Genomic DNA, 19,345 nt, shown 5'->3' on the forward strand with positions numbered 1-19,345 from the left:
CTTCTCCCATGTATATTATCAAGGCACACCTTGCACTTCCTGCATGGGTGAAAGCCTTTAGACAAAGGAAAAAAGGACGGTTTTATTGGGGGATCAATGACATTGGGGGCAACTTGATTTTTTAGGGAGGTGGCCCCCCTATAAATCACTGTAGCATTACTTGGCAGAGAGGGTCCTAGAACTTGATCCTCTCTAAGAATCCCCCAATGTTTACAAATAATATCCTTAATTTGTTTATGTTGACCCGAAAAAGTGGTAAAGAATGCATTCCTAAATTTGGGATCTTGGACTGCTCTAGTTTTTTCAAGTGTAAGTGTTGCACGGTCAACCATTCCAATATGTTCAATTTCTTCATCAATTTTTTCTCTCGAGTACCTTTTATCCAAGAACCTCTGTTTCAAGACCTGCGCTTGTAAATAAAAGTCCTTAACGTCAGAGCAATTGCGTCGTATCCGCAACAACTGACTCTTAGGAATGGACCTCAGCCAGGCAGGATGATGACAGCTATCAGTAGGAATGTAGCTATTGCGATCAGTATTCTTGAAATACGTTCTAGTCACTAAACGATCATTTTGGGCTTCGATTACGAGGTCGAGGAAGTGGATGTTGGAAAAACTTGCCTCGTATGTAAGAACAATCCCTACCTCATTTGTATTTAATATGGCCATGAATGAATCCAAAGAGTCTTGGTCGCCTCTCCATAGGAGGAGGATGTCGTCTATATACCTGGCCCAGAGAACAATCTCTGGCCGGTTTAAAGCATAGACGACATCCTCCTCCCACTTGGCCATAAAAATGTTGGCGAGGCTGGGGGCAAACTTAGCCCCCATCGCCACTCCTTTTTGTTGCAGGAAGTAATCCCCATTATACCAGAAATAGTTGTTGGTAGTCGCAAACCTAAGCAAGTCCATAATAAAGTATTTTTGTATAATAGGAATGCTATCATTCCGGCGAAGGAAGCACTCCACTGCCTGAAACCCCAAATGGTGGGCAATGCTCGTGTACAGAGAGGACACGTCCGCCGTTACCAGCATGATGTCCCCACTGTACACAACATCATTAAGGCGGGCGATAGTATGCCTGGTATCCTTTAAATATGACGGAATGTCTTTAACCATGGGTTGCAAGTGGAAATCAATATATCTCCCTATTCGGGAGGTGATAGAATTGATCCCACTTACGATGGGTCTTCCGGGGGGATTTACACTATCCTTATGTATTTTTGGTAAAAAATATATTGTAGGGATACGAGGGACTTTCAGCATAAGATATGCACGCTCCTTTTTGTCCAGTATCCCTTTCTGTGTTCCTGCAGTAAGTAATTTACACAATGAGGTTTTGATCTTTGAAGTGGGATTTGAGGGCAATTTAACATAAGTGCTGTTGTCTCCCAAAATACGTAGCATTTCTGCATGGTATGCAGACTTGTCCAACACTTTTTTCCGTATCTGACAAATGTCCCCTTTAAACTTTTTTTCTTTTGCGTCCGGGCTCGTCGCCCCCCTCTCGAGCCCCGTTTGGTTCTCTTCCCCTGGGGTAGTCCTCTCGGTCCCGGTGAAAATCCCCTTGGTATTCCGACCTAGGTTGGTTCTGATTATATGAATAAGGGGATCTCACTTGATGGTAGTCCTCCCTCTCCATATAACCATATGTATGGTTAGACTGTCTATAGGGATTCGGTGGAGGAGGTCTCCATCCCCCACGACCAGGAGTTGACTGTGGGTATCCATTAGAATATTCATAATGGTTGCGATTGCCATAAGGGGATGAGTCATAAGACCGGGGATCTTGGGGGGTGTCCCTTTGGTTCTTAGATCTCCCTCTAGGTCCTTTGCCCTTACCTCTATTAGACTGTCCTCTTTGTTGGGGATTAGGGGTTCTTGGACCTGTTCCTCTATTGGCAGAACCCTCATTTCTACCTAAAGGGCCCAAGGGTGGACCTGGTTGGGAAAAGGCCAAAACTTTACCCTCACTGGAGGAAGGTTGAGACACCTCCATATCCAGATTTGGATGTTCAGCTTCATCCTCCGGAGCAGACTAATAAATTATTTTAAAAACCTTTGTGTTGTGTGTTTAATAACTTTTACTTTTTGCCTCCAGGTGAATGGGTAGGGGTACGATGTACCCCATATCCATTCACTTAGGGTGGGGGGCCGGTATCTGGGGGCCCTCTTATTTGAGGGGACTCCCAGATTCCGATAAGCCCCCGCCCGCAGACCCCGACAACCAACGGCAAGGGTTGTCGGGAAGAGGTCCTGTCCTCATCAACATGGGGACAGGGTGCTCTGGGGTGGGGGGGCCCGCAGTGCGCCCCCTGCCCCAGAGCACCCAACCCCCCCATGTTGAGGGCATGCGGCCTGGCACGGCTCAGGAGGGGGGGGGGCGCTCGCTCGTCCCCACTCCCTTCCTGACCGGCCGGGTAGCGTGCTTTGGATACGGGTCTGGTATGGACTGTAGGGGGACCCCCTACGTCGAATTTTCGGCGTAGGGGGGTCTCCTTACAACCCATACCAGACCTAAGGGCCTGGTATGCTCCTGGGGGGGGAACCCATGCCGGTTTTTTCTTTGAAAATTGGCATGGAGTTCTCCCTCTCAGGAATGCATGCCGAGCGACGCTGACAATTTTTCTTTTTTGTTTTTGTTTTCCCGGCGCTTTTTTTTTTTCACCCGTCGCAACTTTAGTGTCCCGTCCACAAAGCCCGCCGTAAATTACGTTCGCGCGCTGCAGGTCGGGAAAATTACGTCACACGCATGCGCAGTACGGCCGGCGCGGGAGCGCGCCTCATTTAAATTTTAAACGCCCCCCGGAGAGGAGGACCGCCTTGCGACGGAGGCACTTAAGTTACACGGCGTGTAATTTCTAGGTAAGTGCTTTGTGGATCAGGCACTTAGGTAGAAATTTTAAGTCAGTGTAACTTAACTGCTGAAAGTTAAGTTAGGCAGCTTTTTTGAGAATCAGGCCCTAATTTCTTAATTTTTCTTTTTATATATTAATGTTTTTATTAATTAATCTTCATGATTCCGATGATATGGATCTATATTTATGTATTCCTTTAAGACTCCTTGCTATGTATCTTTGATGGTTTTTTTATAGGATCCACCTCCGTAAGAAATTTGCCCTTCCTCTGATCCATATAAATTACATATATTTATGTTCAGGATTGGCCTTTACAAATGTCATTTATGTTAGGGTGACTTTGGGTGATCTCTTTGCAACCCCGGTGGAATAGGTGCCGCCTTTGGGCACATGCATGATTTAGCCTATCGAATGTCCAGGAGCGCCTGTATATTTACTGCCGAGACATGTTTGAAACGCATCGTGAGACGCAGCGTTGCCGCGCTGACGTCATGGCGTTGCGGAAAGGCTATCGAATGATGCCCATTGGTTGGCTAACCACTACATCTCCTACCTATCACAAAGGAGGAGAGGGGGAGTGACTCAGTCACCCAAACACATTGCGCGTATCGACGCCAACCCCGCCCTAACACTTCCGGCCTTTGGATCGCAAATGAGGAATCATGTTCTTTATCATGGAACACACGCCATTTGGGGCATGGCGGAACAGATGGGGACAATCACGGATCTGGATCTGAGGTATTTAATGCAGGGGGGTAGCAGAGGAAGGTCAGATACCCCAGTTGAAGTCCTTATAGTGACGAAACCGGTAGGGTGACTATTCCATTGCATCCCCACTGCATTCTAAACTTTTGGAACACTCCTCACACCTTTCCAAGGTGGGAGTTTGCTGCTATTTTCTCAGTTTGCTGTTATTTTATTTGATTTGATTTTTTCAGTTGGCTGATTTTTTAATTCAAGTGTGGCTTTTCAAGTTTTTTATGATTTTTATTGCATTTCCGGTCACGTGTGTGAATTTTGGAATTTGGAATGCTTTTACTATTAAATAATAGTTTTACACCATGAGGAGCACATCTATATTTTTTCTTTCTACATATCAATTGGGGTGTTTGGAGCAACTACTGACAGGCTGATCCCTGTCATTACCTCTGGACAAGCAAGTGCATCTGTGACCATTTCTGGTTTGGACAAGTCGAGTGAGGACTCCTGGACCCAGACAGTCGGTCTATACAAGCCTTGACCCTCCCACCGTATGGTGGTTGAGAGGGTCCACCTGTTCTGGTAAGAGTACCCACTCATCTATCTATATGTCCAGCACTGAAGATGGCTTTATTTGAGGATATTTGCTCCACCCAACACTGGAAGTACTTACATGTGTTTTGACTCCACATTCCTCAGAAGGACTTTGCTTCTTTGCAGTATTGGGCCTATGTCACTTTATTGTGGCACACCTGATTACTAGCGGAATATTTGTCTTGGAGGACTGTTTTTAGAACTAACTTTTTTTGGATTCCACATTGTAACTTCCATTAGTTTATTTTGGTCATATACACCACAATTTTTGGAGTGTTTTGTACATTTATATATTCATATTTATATTAACACATGATTGGTGGTTTGTACTACAGACATCCATACATATTTTTGCACCAGACTGCCGACTCTGTTTAGAGCACAGTTGTGTCTGTGATTTACACTATTTCACTAGTGTCACATGGGAGTACCTATCATAGGTACAGCTCCTATTAATTATAATTGTTGTGTTTATTTCACCTTATATGTTTCACCACTGTGTATTAAGGGGTGCAAGATTTTTCTCGTAAGTCAATCGCCCTCTGGTCACATAGGAACTCTCCCTTTTTAGGGTTCCTTATTGTTTTGGGCGCTACATTTTTTTCACACTCTATATCTGCAGTCTATCTGAAAGGTACGGAAAACACTCTAGCAGATCTCCTCAGCAGGAAAGAAATAAGAGAAGCAGAGTGGTCTCTGAACCAGGAGGTATTCGAGAAAATCACAGAAAAGTGTGGGTTTCCTCAGGTGGACCTCTAGGCAAAACAAGAAAATGCAAAGACACCAGCTTTCTTCTCTCTTCAGAGTCAGGATCAAGCTAGCGGGATAGATGCATTGGCCCACAAGTGGGACTTCCCTTTGTCTTACGCATTCCTCAAAAGTAAAGCCTAGACCTATTGTTAGTTTTGCCAAATAGGACTTGTCTTTGGTTCTTCAGGCTCTCACTAAGTCTCCGTTTGAACCTATAGAAGAGTCTTCATAAACATTTTTGACACTCAAAACTACTTTGCTGGTAGCCGTAACTTCTGCTCGAAGAATAAGTGAGTAACAAGCTCTTTCAATTAAAGAACCTTTTTTGAGATGTCTACCAGATAGGCTAGTCTTAAAGACAGACCCAGCTTTCCTGCCGAAAATATCATCAATATTTCACTGTACACAGGAGATAATTATTCCTACCTTTTGCCCCTGTCCTTCGCGTCCGGTGGAAGAAGCCTTCCACACTTTGGACGTCAGGAGGTGTCTTCTAAAGTATATAGAAGTAACAAAAAATATCAGGAAGTCTCCTTCACTATTCATCCTGATGGAAGGTGCTAACAAGGGCAGTAAGGCTTCCAAGAGTACCCTGGGAAGATGGTTAAAGCAAGCCATTAAAGAGGCATACATCTCTTTAGGACTGGAACCTCTGGTGGGTATTTTACCTCATTCTACCAGAGCATTGGCAGCATCATGGGCAGACAAGGCCGGGGCATCTCCTGAGCAAATCTGCAAGGCGGCCACTTGGTCCAGTTTTTCAACCTTCATAAGGCACTACCGCTTGGATCTGATGTCAGCCTCGGACAAGTCCTTTGGTAGGAAGGTTTTACAGGCAATGGTCCCACCCTGAAGTAAGTTTCTCGGTTATCCTCTCCAAGGTGCTGTCCTGAAAGGCAAAGGGAGAAAACCTTAGACTTAACGGTGACGGTATTTCTACGAGCCTTTCAGGACAGCAGCCTACTTCCCTCCCTTGGTTATCATAAGTAAGATAATTTGTGGGTCTTGGTAATTGTCTGCTTATATCTTCCAGCATGTCAGAGAATTTCTCGGTAACAACTGAAGGCATGGTGGAAGCAGCTGCTTTTTTAAGGGTTGTTGTCACGCAGTGTTTCCTGTGAAGAGGTGGAGCTATGCTCTCTCCAAGGTTCTGTCCTGAAAGGCTCGTAGAAATACCGTCACCGGTAAGTCTAACTAAGGTTTTTTTTTTTTTTCAAGTGGAACTCCGCATTAACATAAGGCTCAAGGGTGCAACCCACATGTGTATAACGCATATATAACAGAATTAGGACAGAAAGGCATTAGATGCACCATGTAGTAAAGTCGTGCCTCTTATATTAATAGCTCTGAGTGCCCTATAGTAACCATAGTTTAGTTAGAGCAGAAACTATGACCTCAGACAAACCTTGTGTTCACCCGGGACATTTAAACAGCAGAAAAAGGTAGTGTCTTACATGGCCAAAGCAGTCGATGGCACCTCAAACCAATTACGCCATACAGTAGGTGCACGCGATATTGTGTCAATCTCGCTCCCTTTCTCGGCGAGATTGAGCACCTACGAGCCCCATCGCGGGAGCCAGCGCCGAGCTGGCTTGCCGCGATGGAGAGAAAGCCGTCATAGAAGCGACGGGAGATCCGACTTGGATTCCCGCCAATTCTACACGTGTGCGCCGTTTGTTATGAATCCTGAGGGGGAAGTCCCCGCCGGATTTCAAATAAAAATTCGGCATGGGTTCCCCCCCCAGGAGCATACCGGGCCCTTAGGTCTGTTATGGGTTGTAAGGAGAGCCCCCCTAAGCCGAAAAAACGGCGTAGGGGGTCCCCCTACAATCCATACCAGACCCGTATCCAAAGCACGCTACCCGGCCGGTCAGGAAAGGAGTGGGGACGAGCGAGCGCCCCCCCCCCCCTCCTGAGCCGTACCAGGCTGCATGCCCTCAACATGGGGGGGTTGGGTGCTCTGGTGAAGAGCGGTGAAGACCCCGGAGAGCAGGAGAAGGCACCGGACAGTGAGAGGAAGAACCGGGTTGCGCCGAGTCAAGAGCGGAGAGCGGCGAGCGGCGAACATAGAAGAAGACCCCCCGGAGCGGAGAAGACGTCACAGAAGAGCGGTGAAGACCCCGGAGAGCAGGAGAAGACCCCCGGAAATCGGAAGAAGCAGCTCCCCCTGGTAAAAGAGCTAAATAAGACAGGGGGAGCCTCCGGAGCAGACTAATAAAATATTTTAATACCCTGTGTTTTTTATTTGTGTTTTTACCACTTTTCCTCCAGGTGAATGGGTAGGGGTACGATGTACCCCATACTCATTCACTTAGGGTGGGGGGCCGGTATCTGGGGGCCCCCTTATTAAAGGGGGCTCCCAGATTCCGATTAGCCTCCCGCCCGCATACCCCGACAACCAACGGCCAGGGTTGTCGGGAAGGGGCCCTGTCCTCATCAACATGGTGACAGGGTGCTCTGGGGTGGGGGGGCCCCGCAGTGCGCCCCCCTGCCCCAGAGCACCCAACCCCCCCATGTTGAGGGCATGCAGCCTGGTACGGCTCAGGAGGGGGGGGGCGCTCGCTCGTCCCCACTCCCTTCCTGACCGGCCTGGTAGCGTGCTTTGGATACGGGTCTGGTATGGATTGTAGGGGGACCCCCTACGCCGTTTTTTCGGCGTAGGGGGGCTCTCCTTACAACCCATAACAGACCTAAGGGCCCGGTATGCTCCTGAGGGGGGAACCCATGCCGAATTTTTATTTAAAATCCGGCGGGGACTTCCCCCTCAGGATTCATAACAAACGCCGCACACGTGTAGAATTGGCGGGAATCCAAGTCGGATCTCCCGTCGCTTCCATGACGCGCACGTTGGAATGTGCTGTCACTTTTCCAGTGAGTGCGACATGTCGGCGAGATCTCGGCACCATGTCGCCGAGAATCAGCGCGATGCTGTCGTGCTAAAAACACAATATCACAAACACCTACTGTACTTTATTGTTCGTGGTACACCGGAAATTATCGTTTGAAAACTGTGTTTTCCTCAACGGCAGAAAGAGAAAAAAAAGCTGATAATGGAAGCGAAAAAGGGGGAAGGGTCTGCCCTGGGTTCCGCCCATTGTGGGTGTGTCATCCCGGCGTACCTTAGTCCTCTCCTCCCTCCTTCTCCCTTCTCCCTCTCACAGAGCAGTGATTTTAGTGCGTCACTGAGCTGAATTGCATAAACCGCAGTAACAATGATCAGCCTCCTGTGATGGACAGCACACTAATCCAGTGGCGGGACATTGAATTAGTGTGACGTGATAACAAGAGGCATGACATTATTGCGGCCCGTGCAATTTAAGTCCTGCTCCGGGGCACACAGATATCGCCCTCTGATCCAGGCACAAGCGGGCTGCATCCACAGGCACTGGTGAGGCTGCATCCACAGGCACTGGTGAGGCTGCATCTTCTGGGCACAGGCAGGCTGCACATCTGATGGGCGACGGGCAGGCTGCACATCTGATGGGTGATGGGCAGGCTGCATCTGACAGGCACTGGTGAGACTGCATGTGTGAAAAATATATTCAAATCGATATATCCCATACAAATAATACCTTTCTTTAAATCTACTGTATATAATATAATTGTGCTCAACGTCAAATATCAAAAGTTCAATCAATTTGATTCTCTGTGTCACTTCATTCTGGTGAAAGCAAACCACAACAGATTATTAATCCACCAATTGGACACTCTTTTTCAAAACTATGAGAGTTTGAATATTTTTGATTAAAGTGTAAGTTCACAGAAAATTTGTAAGGTGAAAATACACTGGAGTCCTATTATCATCCGCTGTGAGACATCAGGTTGCGGATTCACTGGTCAGGGGATTTGAAATCCTGGTGGTATGTATAGGAGGAATTCACAAGGACGGTGCACGCCTAGCCTGTCCTGTCAGCGCTGGAGAAGAGTAGAGGAAGCCATGGGAATTTCAAATCCCTGGACTGGTAAAGCCACAACCTGATTAGGGATGATTCGCATCAGAACCTTCAAACGGACCGAGCGTTTGCGCGAACTTTAGAACCCCATTGAAGTCTATGGGACTCGAACATTCAAAATCAAAAGTGCTAATTTTAAAGGCTAATATGCAAGTTATTGTCCTAAAACGGGGTTTTGCCCCAGGGACCATGTATCAATACAATTTTTTTTTTTTTTTTTTTAAACTACTGTTTTTTCGGGAGCAGTGATTTTAATGATGCTTAAAGTAAAAAAATAAAAATTGAAATATTAATTTAAATATCATACCTGCTTGGTGTCTACAGTATGCCTGTGAAGTGGCACATGTTTAGAACTATCCCTGCACAAAATTACATTTCTATAGGAAAAATGTTCAAGGGCCCTGCCCATTATTCCACACAGCGTGTGCTCCAACAGGTGGATGAGAGGAACAGTGTCACTGATGCATGCACTGTCACTGCTCACCATCCTTGTGGCCTCCTCAAATGGTGACAGGAAAGTGCATGCATCCCTGATCATGGCCCACTGGCGTGGGGGGAAAAAACAAGCTCCCTTGACCCTGTCCTGGTGTCATATTGGCACAGATACTCATTGATGGCCCTCTGCTCCGTGTGCAGAGGAGAGAGGTGTGTCACAATCAGTAGTAGCATTTTGGAGGCGTGGTGGCGGAACAAACTCCAACACTACTGTAACTTGTCCTGCATCCTTCCCAGCTGCCAGCAGAGTCACCCAATGCGCCGTAAAAGATAGGCAACGTCCCTGTTCATGCCTGCTGGACCATGAGTCAGCAGTAATATCCACCTTACCACTGACCGCCCTGTCCAGCGAGGCATGGACATTGCCTTCCCTCTGCTCAATGGCATCAGTCACTTCTTCCCTAGCCCCACCATGTCCTCCTCTCTCCTATCAGGCACCCACATGGAGTCAGTGACCTCATCATCACCTCCCTCCTCATCACTGTAGAAAACCTGGCAGTATGCTGCAGCTAGGGGAACATGACTGCCAGTTTGCTGTCCTTCTTGGGCACCCCCTCTCTCTGGGCTCACGTTACTGCCTTCCTCTAGCTGTGTACCATCATCAGAGCCTTCAAAACACTGCTCATCCTCCTGCAGCATGTACACAACACTGTGGTCAAACAGTTCGGGGGACTTCTCAGGAGGACATGGTGGGGCTAGGGAAGGAGTGACTGATGCCATTGAGCAGAGGGAAGAGGCTGTGTTGGCAACTGCTTTGCCAGACAAAGTACCCTGAGCCTGGATGAGGAGGATGAAGTCATCCACTCTACCAAGTGTTCGGCATGTTGCGGCTCGAGGCGGCCAGCTGCCGAAAAAAATTACGAGCGTGTCCCACGGCCACGTGCTAATGAGGATGCACAGTGTCCACGACCAGCACTGTTGCCTCTAGACGCAGAGCCTACTTGCCCTCTTTTATTGGCTCGTGACTCTCTACCTCTCCTTGTTGTCCTTCCAGACATACTAATGGCCTGCAGGGAGATGCACAAATACTGACAATACTTGCTGATCACTGCCTGTGGTATTAATATGAGAACACCAGCAAATGTATTCACATAGCTTTAGGTGCACACTGTGCAGAGGACACAGTACACCAAGTGAAAATACTTGCTGATCAGTCACTGCCTGTGGTATTAATATGAGAACACCAGCAAATGTATTCATGTAGCTTTAGGTGCACACTGTGCAGATGACACAGTACACCAAGTGAGAATACTACAGCTAGCACAATCACCTGCCTGCCTGTCAGTATATTAGGAAGAGCATACAGGAACGGATCTATCTAAACTCAATACAGTGTATAAATATATATACAACACCTGGGATGCATATATATCCGCTACACACTGTAACTCACTCACCTGCCTGCTCTATTTAACTCAAAATAAATGATTCTCTCTCTCTCTATCTGTCTTTAACCACCGCAACACACTACACAAGGCTACCATGGAGGTGGCCTTATATAGTGTGGGGCGTGTACTAAACCCCCTGAGACATAATTGGCCAAAGCCGCTTTGGCCAATTATGGCTCTCTGTTTTTTGCGCGCTGTGATTGGCCAAAGCATGCGGGTCAAGTAATTTGTAATTCGACGAACGGTCGAACATACGATATTCGAGTCGAACATGAGTTTGACTCGAACACAAAGCTCATCCCTAAACCTGATGTGTCACAGCATTGGGTACAGCAGGACTGTGGGGGAATATAGGGAAGGGGATCCAGTGTAAGTACACCTTACAGATTTTTTGTAACGTTGAATTTACACTTTGAGCAGACACGTACATGATAAGCTATCCAGACAATTGGAATGAAGCAGACAATCCACTCTTTATTCTGTGATTCGTTTCAAGGCTCCACACCCTCTGTCAAGTCACCCAAATATAACCAATGCAGGCTATTTAACCACTTTCTGCCTGCTAACAGCACATTTACTGGTAGCGAGCGGCACAGCCAGACTAAGTGACGTATCAGTAAGTCGCTCCACACATGCACCAGCAGCATCCAGGAAACAATGGGAATCGTGTGACTACAAGTAATAGCTTAAAAGGATGTAAATAATATAATACAACAAAGGGGAAAAAAACTAAGACTGTAAGAGCCCTTTCACACTGAGCCATGGGCAGCGTTAGCAGTAACTAACGGCACGTTACCTCTGTTATAGCGACGATATTCGGCCACTACTGGGGCACATTTAACCCCCTCTAGCGGCCGAAGAAAGGGTTAAATGCGCTCGTGTAGCGTTGCGGTGGTGGAGCAGTGTATACACCGATCTGCCACCGCCCCAAAGATGCTACTTGCAGGACTTTTTAACGTCCTGCCAACACAGCGTCCCAATGTGAAAGCACTGGGGTGGCAGGGGAGGCGTTTTTCAGGTGCTTTATAAGTGCTTTTTTTAGGCCTTTAGAGCCTGAAAAACAAGGGGTGAAAGGGGTCTTAAATTAACACATCGTTAAAAAAAATATATATATTTTAAATGGGAGTCTTTTATGAATTCAGAATATTAAACCTAGTTTTATCAAAGCATCATTTTCTAGACATGATGAAAAGACCTCCGATATATTAAAAAAAAAAAAACCTTAGGCTTAATTTCCACTGGCGTTTTTACAGCCACTTTTGTTAGCCTTTTTTACAGCTTAACCACTTGACCACTGGGCACGTAAACCCACTTAATAACCAGACCAATTTTCAGCTTTCGGTGCTCTCACAATTTGAATGACAATTACTTTTACAATTAATTTTCGTCCTTTTTTTCACACAAATAGAGCTATCTTTTGGTGGTATTTAATCACCGTTGGGTTTTTTATTTTTTGCGCTATAAGAGAAAAAAGACTGAAAATTCTGTAAAAAAAAAGAATTTTTCTTTGTTTCTGTTATAAAATTTTGGCAAATTTAGTATTTTTTCTTCATTCTTTTGCATAAATGTGAAAGATGAAGTTACGCCGAGTAAATAGATACCCAACATGTCACCCTTCAAAATTGCACACGCTCGTGGAATGGCGCCAAACTTCGCTACTTAAAAATCCCCATAGACGACGTTGCAGGGTATTGTGGGGTATTGCGGAGTATTGTGGGGTATTGCGGAGAATTGTGGGGTATTGCAGGGTATTGCGGAGTATTGTGGGGTATTGCGGAGTATTGTGGGGTATTGCGGAGTATTGCGGAGTATTGCGGGGTATTGTGGGGCATTGCGGAGTATTGCGGGGCATTGCGGAGTATTGCGGGGCATTGCGGAGTATTGCGGGGCATTGCAGAGTATTGCGGGGCATTGCAGAGTATTGCGGGGCATTGCAGAGTATTGCGGGGCATTGCAGAGTATTGCGGGGCATTGCAGAGTATGGGGGCATTGCAGAGTATTGCACAGGGAGGGATGGATGGCTGGATCTGTGACTGCATGTGTCACAGATCCAGCCCGCAGCAGCAGCAGCAGCTGCTGCTGCTTCCGCTCTCTCCCCTCTCCTCTCTCACACTGTACCGTTCGGTACAGAGAGGAGAGGGAGGAACCGGCGTCATCACATGACGCCGGTTTGTTTACTAGTGATCGCTCCGTCATTGGACGGAGCGATCACGTGGTAAATCGCCGCTATCAGCGGCGATTTACCGTGATCCGTAATCAGCCGGGTCCGGAGGACCCGGCGGTCACGAAGATTCCCGTGTGCGCGCCCCACAGGGCGCGCAGGAGCGCGATTCTGGGAGGACGTACATTGACGCCCTCCCAGAGTTAAGCAACCGCCTTGTAGAAGTATTTCGTCTATAGGGCGGTTGTTAAGTGGTTAAAAACGCCTGTCCATGTTTATTTTGTAAAAAAAAAAAAAATGTTTTTTTTTTTTTTGTGAGCTGGAGCTTTAAAAATGCTGCGGTCGCGTTTTTGAGCGTTTTTGAGCGTTTTCGCGCGTTTTTTAACATCTGGCGTTTTTACAGCTCTACTCTGGAGCTTCAGAACGCCCTGGTCCTGCATTTTTTTTACAGCTCAAAAACACCTATGCCATTTGCAGCTCAAAAACGCCTATGTGGGCATGATGCCATAGAATAACATGGACAGGCGTTTTTAAGCTGTAAAAAACGCTCAGAAAAGTGGCTGTAAAAACGTCAGTGGAAATGAAGCCTTATGATCCCATTCAATTTGTTCTATATTATTCATAGGTGGTTAAATAAAAAAAATTATCAAAGTAGGGCCGAAACAACTAATCAATTAATCGACAACTAATCAATTATGAAATTGATTACTATTTTCATAATCAATTAATTGGCCAGTAACATAATAGTTTTAAAAAAATAAAATTGGCCCTTTATAGTACAAATATTCGCTACTGTAAATATTTGACTGTTCCACAGTAAAAAAAAAAATGCAGCCATTACAGTAGCGATTATTTGCTCTTTTTGTGCTATTAGGCTCCATGCACACTGGCTTAAAAAACTTTGCTTCTTCAGGAGTTTTATGTTCTGCCTGTAGAAGCAGCTCAATGTTCTCCTACACATTAGGGGCCAGATCCACAAATAAGTTACGTTGGCGTATCTATTGATACGCCGCGCAACTTCTAGGATGCTCCTGCGTATCTTTGTTTTGTATCCACAAAACAAGATAAGCCTGAATGTGGGCTAGATCCGACTGACGTACGTCTTAGTACGCCGTCGGATCTTAGGTGCATATTTACGCTGGCCGCTAGGTGGCGCTTCCGTTGATTTCCGCGTAGAGTATGCAAATTAGCTAGATACGCCGATTCTCAGAACGTACGTCCACCCGGCGAATTTTTTTACGTCGTTTACAAAGGCTTTTTTCGGCGTAACGTTACCCCTGCTCTGAGGCGTACGCAATGTTAAGTATGGACGTCGGGACAGCGTCAAATTTGTTCCTCATTTGATTTAGGCGCGCTTACGCCGGCAGTTTTTCACTACACCGCCATAACTTTAGACGCAAGTGCTTTGTGAATACAGCACTTGCCTTTCAAAGTTGCGGCGGCGTAGCGTAACTATGATACGCTACGCCTGCTTAAAAATACGCCCATCTACGTGGATCTGGCCCTTGGATGTTAAGAGGCATTTTTTGAGTTTAACATTTAGAGGCAGAAAAAAAAACCTTCTCATTCACATTTCTGATTGAAGCTTGGAGGCAGAAAAAAAATGTAAACTCATCTAAACTTTGTACAAAAAATGCTCTATATGGAATTTTTTTACTCCAAAGAGAAGAGACTTTTTTTTAAGCCCAGTGTGCATGGAGCCTGAAGGGCTCATTTTCGTTTTTTTAACCCCATTATGTTACTAAACATCTTAGGTCTGTTTTTTGGTGCTTTTTGTAGAAACACACTACAATTCATTTAATATGATTTCCTATGGGGCACGTTTACATCTATGTATTTTTCAGCTGCTGCATATTTGGAAAGGGTTCTGGTTCAATATACGTCAACGGAGAAGCTGCAGAAAAGCATGTAATGCATTTTTGCAGCAATTTGTGTTTTTTAGGCCCCATGCACACAAGATGCAGATGCAAACTCATCTAAACACACATTTTCAAACGCAAAAACGTTTTTGCTGCGAATTTCGCGGCGTATTACCGCGTTTGCGTTTATAAGCGTTTGGTTAAGAAACATCATAAGACCCTTCCTAAGCTCAAAAAACAGTATTATTTAACCATTTCAGCCATTTTGTGAGACCAGAGTGAGTAGCAGCTGAGAGAGCAGCAGTGTACGTGTATTTAGCGTGTCACTTGCCACATCACCTGCCACAAGCTGCAGATTGTCCGCTGGCCACGTCACCTGCCACGTCACATGCCACAAGTTGTGGATTGTCCACTGGCCACTACACCTGCCACGTCAACTGGCCACGTCGCCTGCCACAAGTTGTGGATTGTCCACTTGCCACGTCACCTGACCACGACACCTGCCACAAGTTGTGAATTGTCCACTTGCCACATCATCTGCCACATCACCTGGCCACGCCACCTGCCACAAGTTGTGGATTGTCCACCTGCCATGTCACCTGGCCACGTTACCTGCCACGTCACCTGGCCACGTCACCTGCCACAAGTTGGGGATTGTCCACTGGCCATGTCACCTGCCACGTCAACTGGCCACGTCACCTGCCACAAGTTGTGGATTGTCCACTTGCCACATAACCTGCCACAAGTTGTGGATTGTCCACTGGCCACTTCACCTGCCATGTCACCTGGCCACGTCACCTGCCACAAGTTGTGGATTGTCCACTTGCCACGTCACCTGCCACGTCACCTGCCACAAGTTGTGGATTGTCCACTGGCCACATCGGTGTCACTGCAGCCAGGAACTGTGTCCCTAATCTCCACCACAGTAGTCTGAGTGTCACCAAACCAATTTAAGCCAGCAAGTGTTCCTAATTTCTGCCAGACCATTGTAAGCCTGCAGCAGTTTCCCTGATCACTACCACACTAGTCCAGTTGCACCAGAGCAGGGTAAGACAGCAACAGTGTTCATGATTACCGACACACCAGCACAGTGTTGGCTTTGCCTGCTACCTGTACTGAGCCCTGCCTATGTGTTTTACATTTCTGCCTGCTACCTTGACTGATCCTTTGGCTGTTTGCTGTCAACGTCTGTGCCTGCCACCTGAACTGACCCACTGACTACATTCTTGGGACACACCATTCTCTGCTGGCAACTGTACTCCTAAACAAAAAACGATTTCTTTTGTTTAGCCTTCTGTACCTCCTGGCCAGTGAACATGGCATTTCTGGGGGCAGACATGTACCAGTAGGCTAGGCTTGCAAACTAAGCTGAATTCCGTGACCACTTGTATAAAGGTGAGCATTACAGTACAGTGTTTTTGATGGCATGTTGGCTGATTTTTTGTGATGCACAAGATACAATGTCCGATACATAATCAGTCTGACAACTTTGTGTAAATAAGTTGAATTTTATTTCCAAACTTTCCAAAAACTTGTAGCAAAAAAGGAATCTTCAAAAGGCTCAACTTGCTTCGTAAAATATACCTTGGGGTGTTTAATCTTCAAAATCCAAAGTGCTTACTAGCGACCTCACACTTCATTGGAAGCTACATGCCATCTGCTGTGGTGGCAGACAGGACTTGTAGTTTATTCATTTACAGATTCCTGTGACTGAATGATGCAGCAGTGTAATCCGAGCCATGCAGTTTTTAAAATGTGACAGAGGGTGCAGGGAGAGGAACCCCCTGCCCTCTGTGACGGGGAGTTTCAGGAGCTGCGGCTGGAGGTGCTCGAGTACATATTATACGTTACACCCTAAATACGGGTGTAACATGTTGCATGTTCCAAAAGGTGACCTTCGCCTTTAAATACAGCTAAGGAAAGCTCTGTCTAAAAAAAAAAAAATATTTTAAATTCATTTGTGTGCATCATTGCATGAATGAGTACATGTTAGTCAAAGTATCACAGTGCTAAAAGCTGAAAAATCATTTGGAAAGGAAGGAGGTTGAACATGCCAGTCTTCAAGTGGTTAATGTGTTTGCAGCTAAATTTTATACTAGGATGTGCTAGCAACAGAATATAGTTTTATGAATATTTCAACCAACAAGTAGTTCATCAGTGCTTATCTTTTTTTTCCCAGACAGGCTCTGTCCCTACTTTTTGACACATATCACAATGAAGTGGAACAATTTGTTGCATCTAATGTAAGTATATTTTTCTCCAAAATGCCTTGTTTGTTTATGTTCATGAGCACATTTTGAGTGACACAAAGCAGTTGTAAATCAGAGATTTGATCTGCCGAATATGTGCTTCTACCAATTTATGAAGCAATATTAAAGTGGAATTACACTGCATCTATGCATCACAAACCAAAATTAATTTGTAATATTCAAAGTGAACACACCCATGTTAGATTTTAAATTCATTAATATTTTTGTGTGATAAATGTTTCTGAATCATTGATTAAACATGGTAGTTTGAGGAAGGTCAGTTACAGGACGACATTATGGCTCCATTCACACCTAGGCGTTTTAACGCCTGAAGCCCGACGCTATTGCAGCCTGAAATACGCTGGAGGGGTGATTTAACATTGTTCTCTATGGAGATGGTTCACATCTCCACGCCGAAATTTGAAAGTAAAAAATTCGAAAATAAAAAAATCGAAAATGATAAATTAGAAAATTCAAAATTTTGAAAATCGAAAATGAAAAATGCGAAAATTCCGAAAAAAAACGAATGAAACAAAAATGAATTTTTTTTTTCGGAAATTCTAAAAATTCGGAAATGAAAAAATTCGGAAGTACCAAAAACATTTTATTTGAAAATTCGGGATTTCGGAATTTCTAAAATTCTGAAATTAAAAAAAATTGAAAATTCCACAATTTCGAAAATTCCACAATTTCGAAAATTCAGTTTTTAATTTTCGAATTTTCGATTTTTTTATTTTTCATTTTCGAAAATGAAAAATTCGAAAAATAAAAAATTCGAAAATTTGTATATTTGAAAATTCGAAATTTTCGAAAATTCGAAATTTTCGAAAATTCGAAATTTTCGAAAATTCGAAATTTTCGAAAATTCGAAATTTTCGAAAATTCGAAATTTTCGAAAATTCGAAATTTTCGAAATTTTCGAAAATTCGAAATTTTCGAAAATTCGAAATTTTCGAAAATTCGAAAATTCAAAATGTCTAAAAATTCATAAATTCGAAATTTTGAAATGTCTAAAAATTCATAAATTCGAAATTTTGAAATGTCTAAAAATTCATAAATTCGAAATTTTGAAATTTCTAAAAATTCATAAATTCGAAATTTTGAAAATTAAAAATTCGTAAATTCGAAATTTTGAAAATTCGAAAATGAAAAATAAAAAAATCGAAAATTCGAAATTTCGAAAATTCAAAAATGAAAAATTAGAAAATTCGAAATTTTGAAAATCGAAAATGAAAAATTCGAAAATGAAAAATTAGAAAATTTGAATTTTTCATTTTCGAATTTTTCATTTTCGAAATGTCGAATTTTTCGATTTTCTAAATTTCTAATTTTTCATTTTCGAATTTTTCAATTTTCGAAATTTCGAATTTTCGATTTTTTTTTTTCGAATTTCTTACTTTTGAATTTCGAAAATTTTTAATTTTTGCATCCTTGATTTACAAAATTTTGTAACAGTTAAATAATGATAGTGTTGCTTCATTTTTTATATTTTTGAAAGCTCTTATTTATAGCTATTGTCCGTGTCATCTGCAAAGAGTGAAATGGTACTCTTAATCCCAGACCCAATATCACTTATACAGGTATTAAAAAGTAAGGGTCCCAGCACTGAACCTTGTGGTACACCACTGATAACCTTAGACCATTCCGAGTAAGAATCATTATGGGATTAAGAGGATTAAGAGTACCATTTCAGTCTTTGCAGATGACACCAAGCTATGCAGTGGATGTCTCCAACCTACAAGCCAACCTTAATGCACTAATGAAGTTTAATGTTGATACATGTAAAGTTATGCACTCTGGGGCTAAGAATATACATGCATCATACATACTAGGGGAAGTACAATTGGGGGAATTCATAGTGGAAAAGGATCTGGGGATTTTGATAGGTCATAAACTTAATAATAGCATGCAATGCCAAGCTGCGGTTTCCAAAGTGAGCAAAGTTTTTTTCTTGTATTAAGAGAGGTATGGACTCCAGAGAGAGAGATATCATTTTTCCCCTGTACAAATCATTCGTAAGACTTCATCTGGAATATGCAGTTCAGTTTTGGGCACCAGTTCTCAAAAAGGATATCGGGTAACTGGAGAAAGTGCAGAGAAGGGCAACCAAACTGATAAGAGGCATGGAGGAGCTCAGCTATGGGGAAAGATTAGAGGAACTGAATTTCTTCTCTTGAGAAGAAGAGATTAATGCCTCATACACATGGTCAGACTTTTGACCATGCAAAAGTCTGCCGTGACCCTGTCGGAAGTCCGACGGACAAAAAGACAACAACAAGTTCTCTATCTAAGGTTCGTCGGACTTTCGACAATAAAAGTCAGATGGAGACTACACACGGC

General features: G+C 44.3%; 1 protein-coding gene across 1 annotated transcript in view; it reads left to right on the forward strand.

Moving 5' to 3' along the window:
- Positions 1-19,345, forward strand: part of PIK3C2B (phosphatidylinositol-4-phosphate 3-kinase catalytic subunit type 2 beta) — a 1,746,470-nt gene that overhangs the window by 443,366 nt on the left and 1,283,759 nt on the right. The window contains 1 exon segment of the mRNA XM_040339537.1: positions 16,936-16,999. Coding sequence (XP_040195471.1) covers positions 16,936-16,999 — 64 coding nt within the window.

Source organism: Rana temporaria, chromosome 2 (assembly GCF_905171775.1).
Source record: "Rana temporaria chromosome 2, aRanTem1.1, whole genome shotgun sequence".
Classification (NCBI taxonomy): Eukaryota; Metazoa; Chordata; class Amphibia; order Anura; family Ranidae; genus Rana; species Rana temporaria.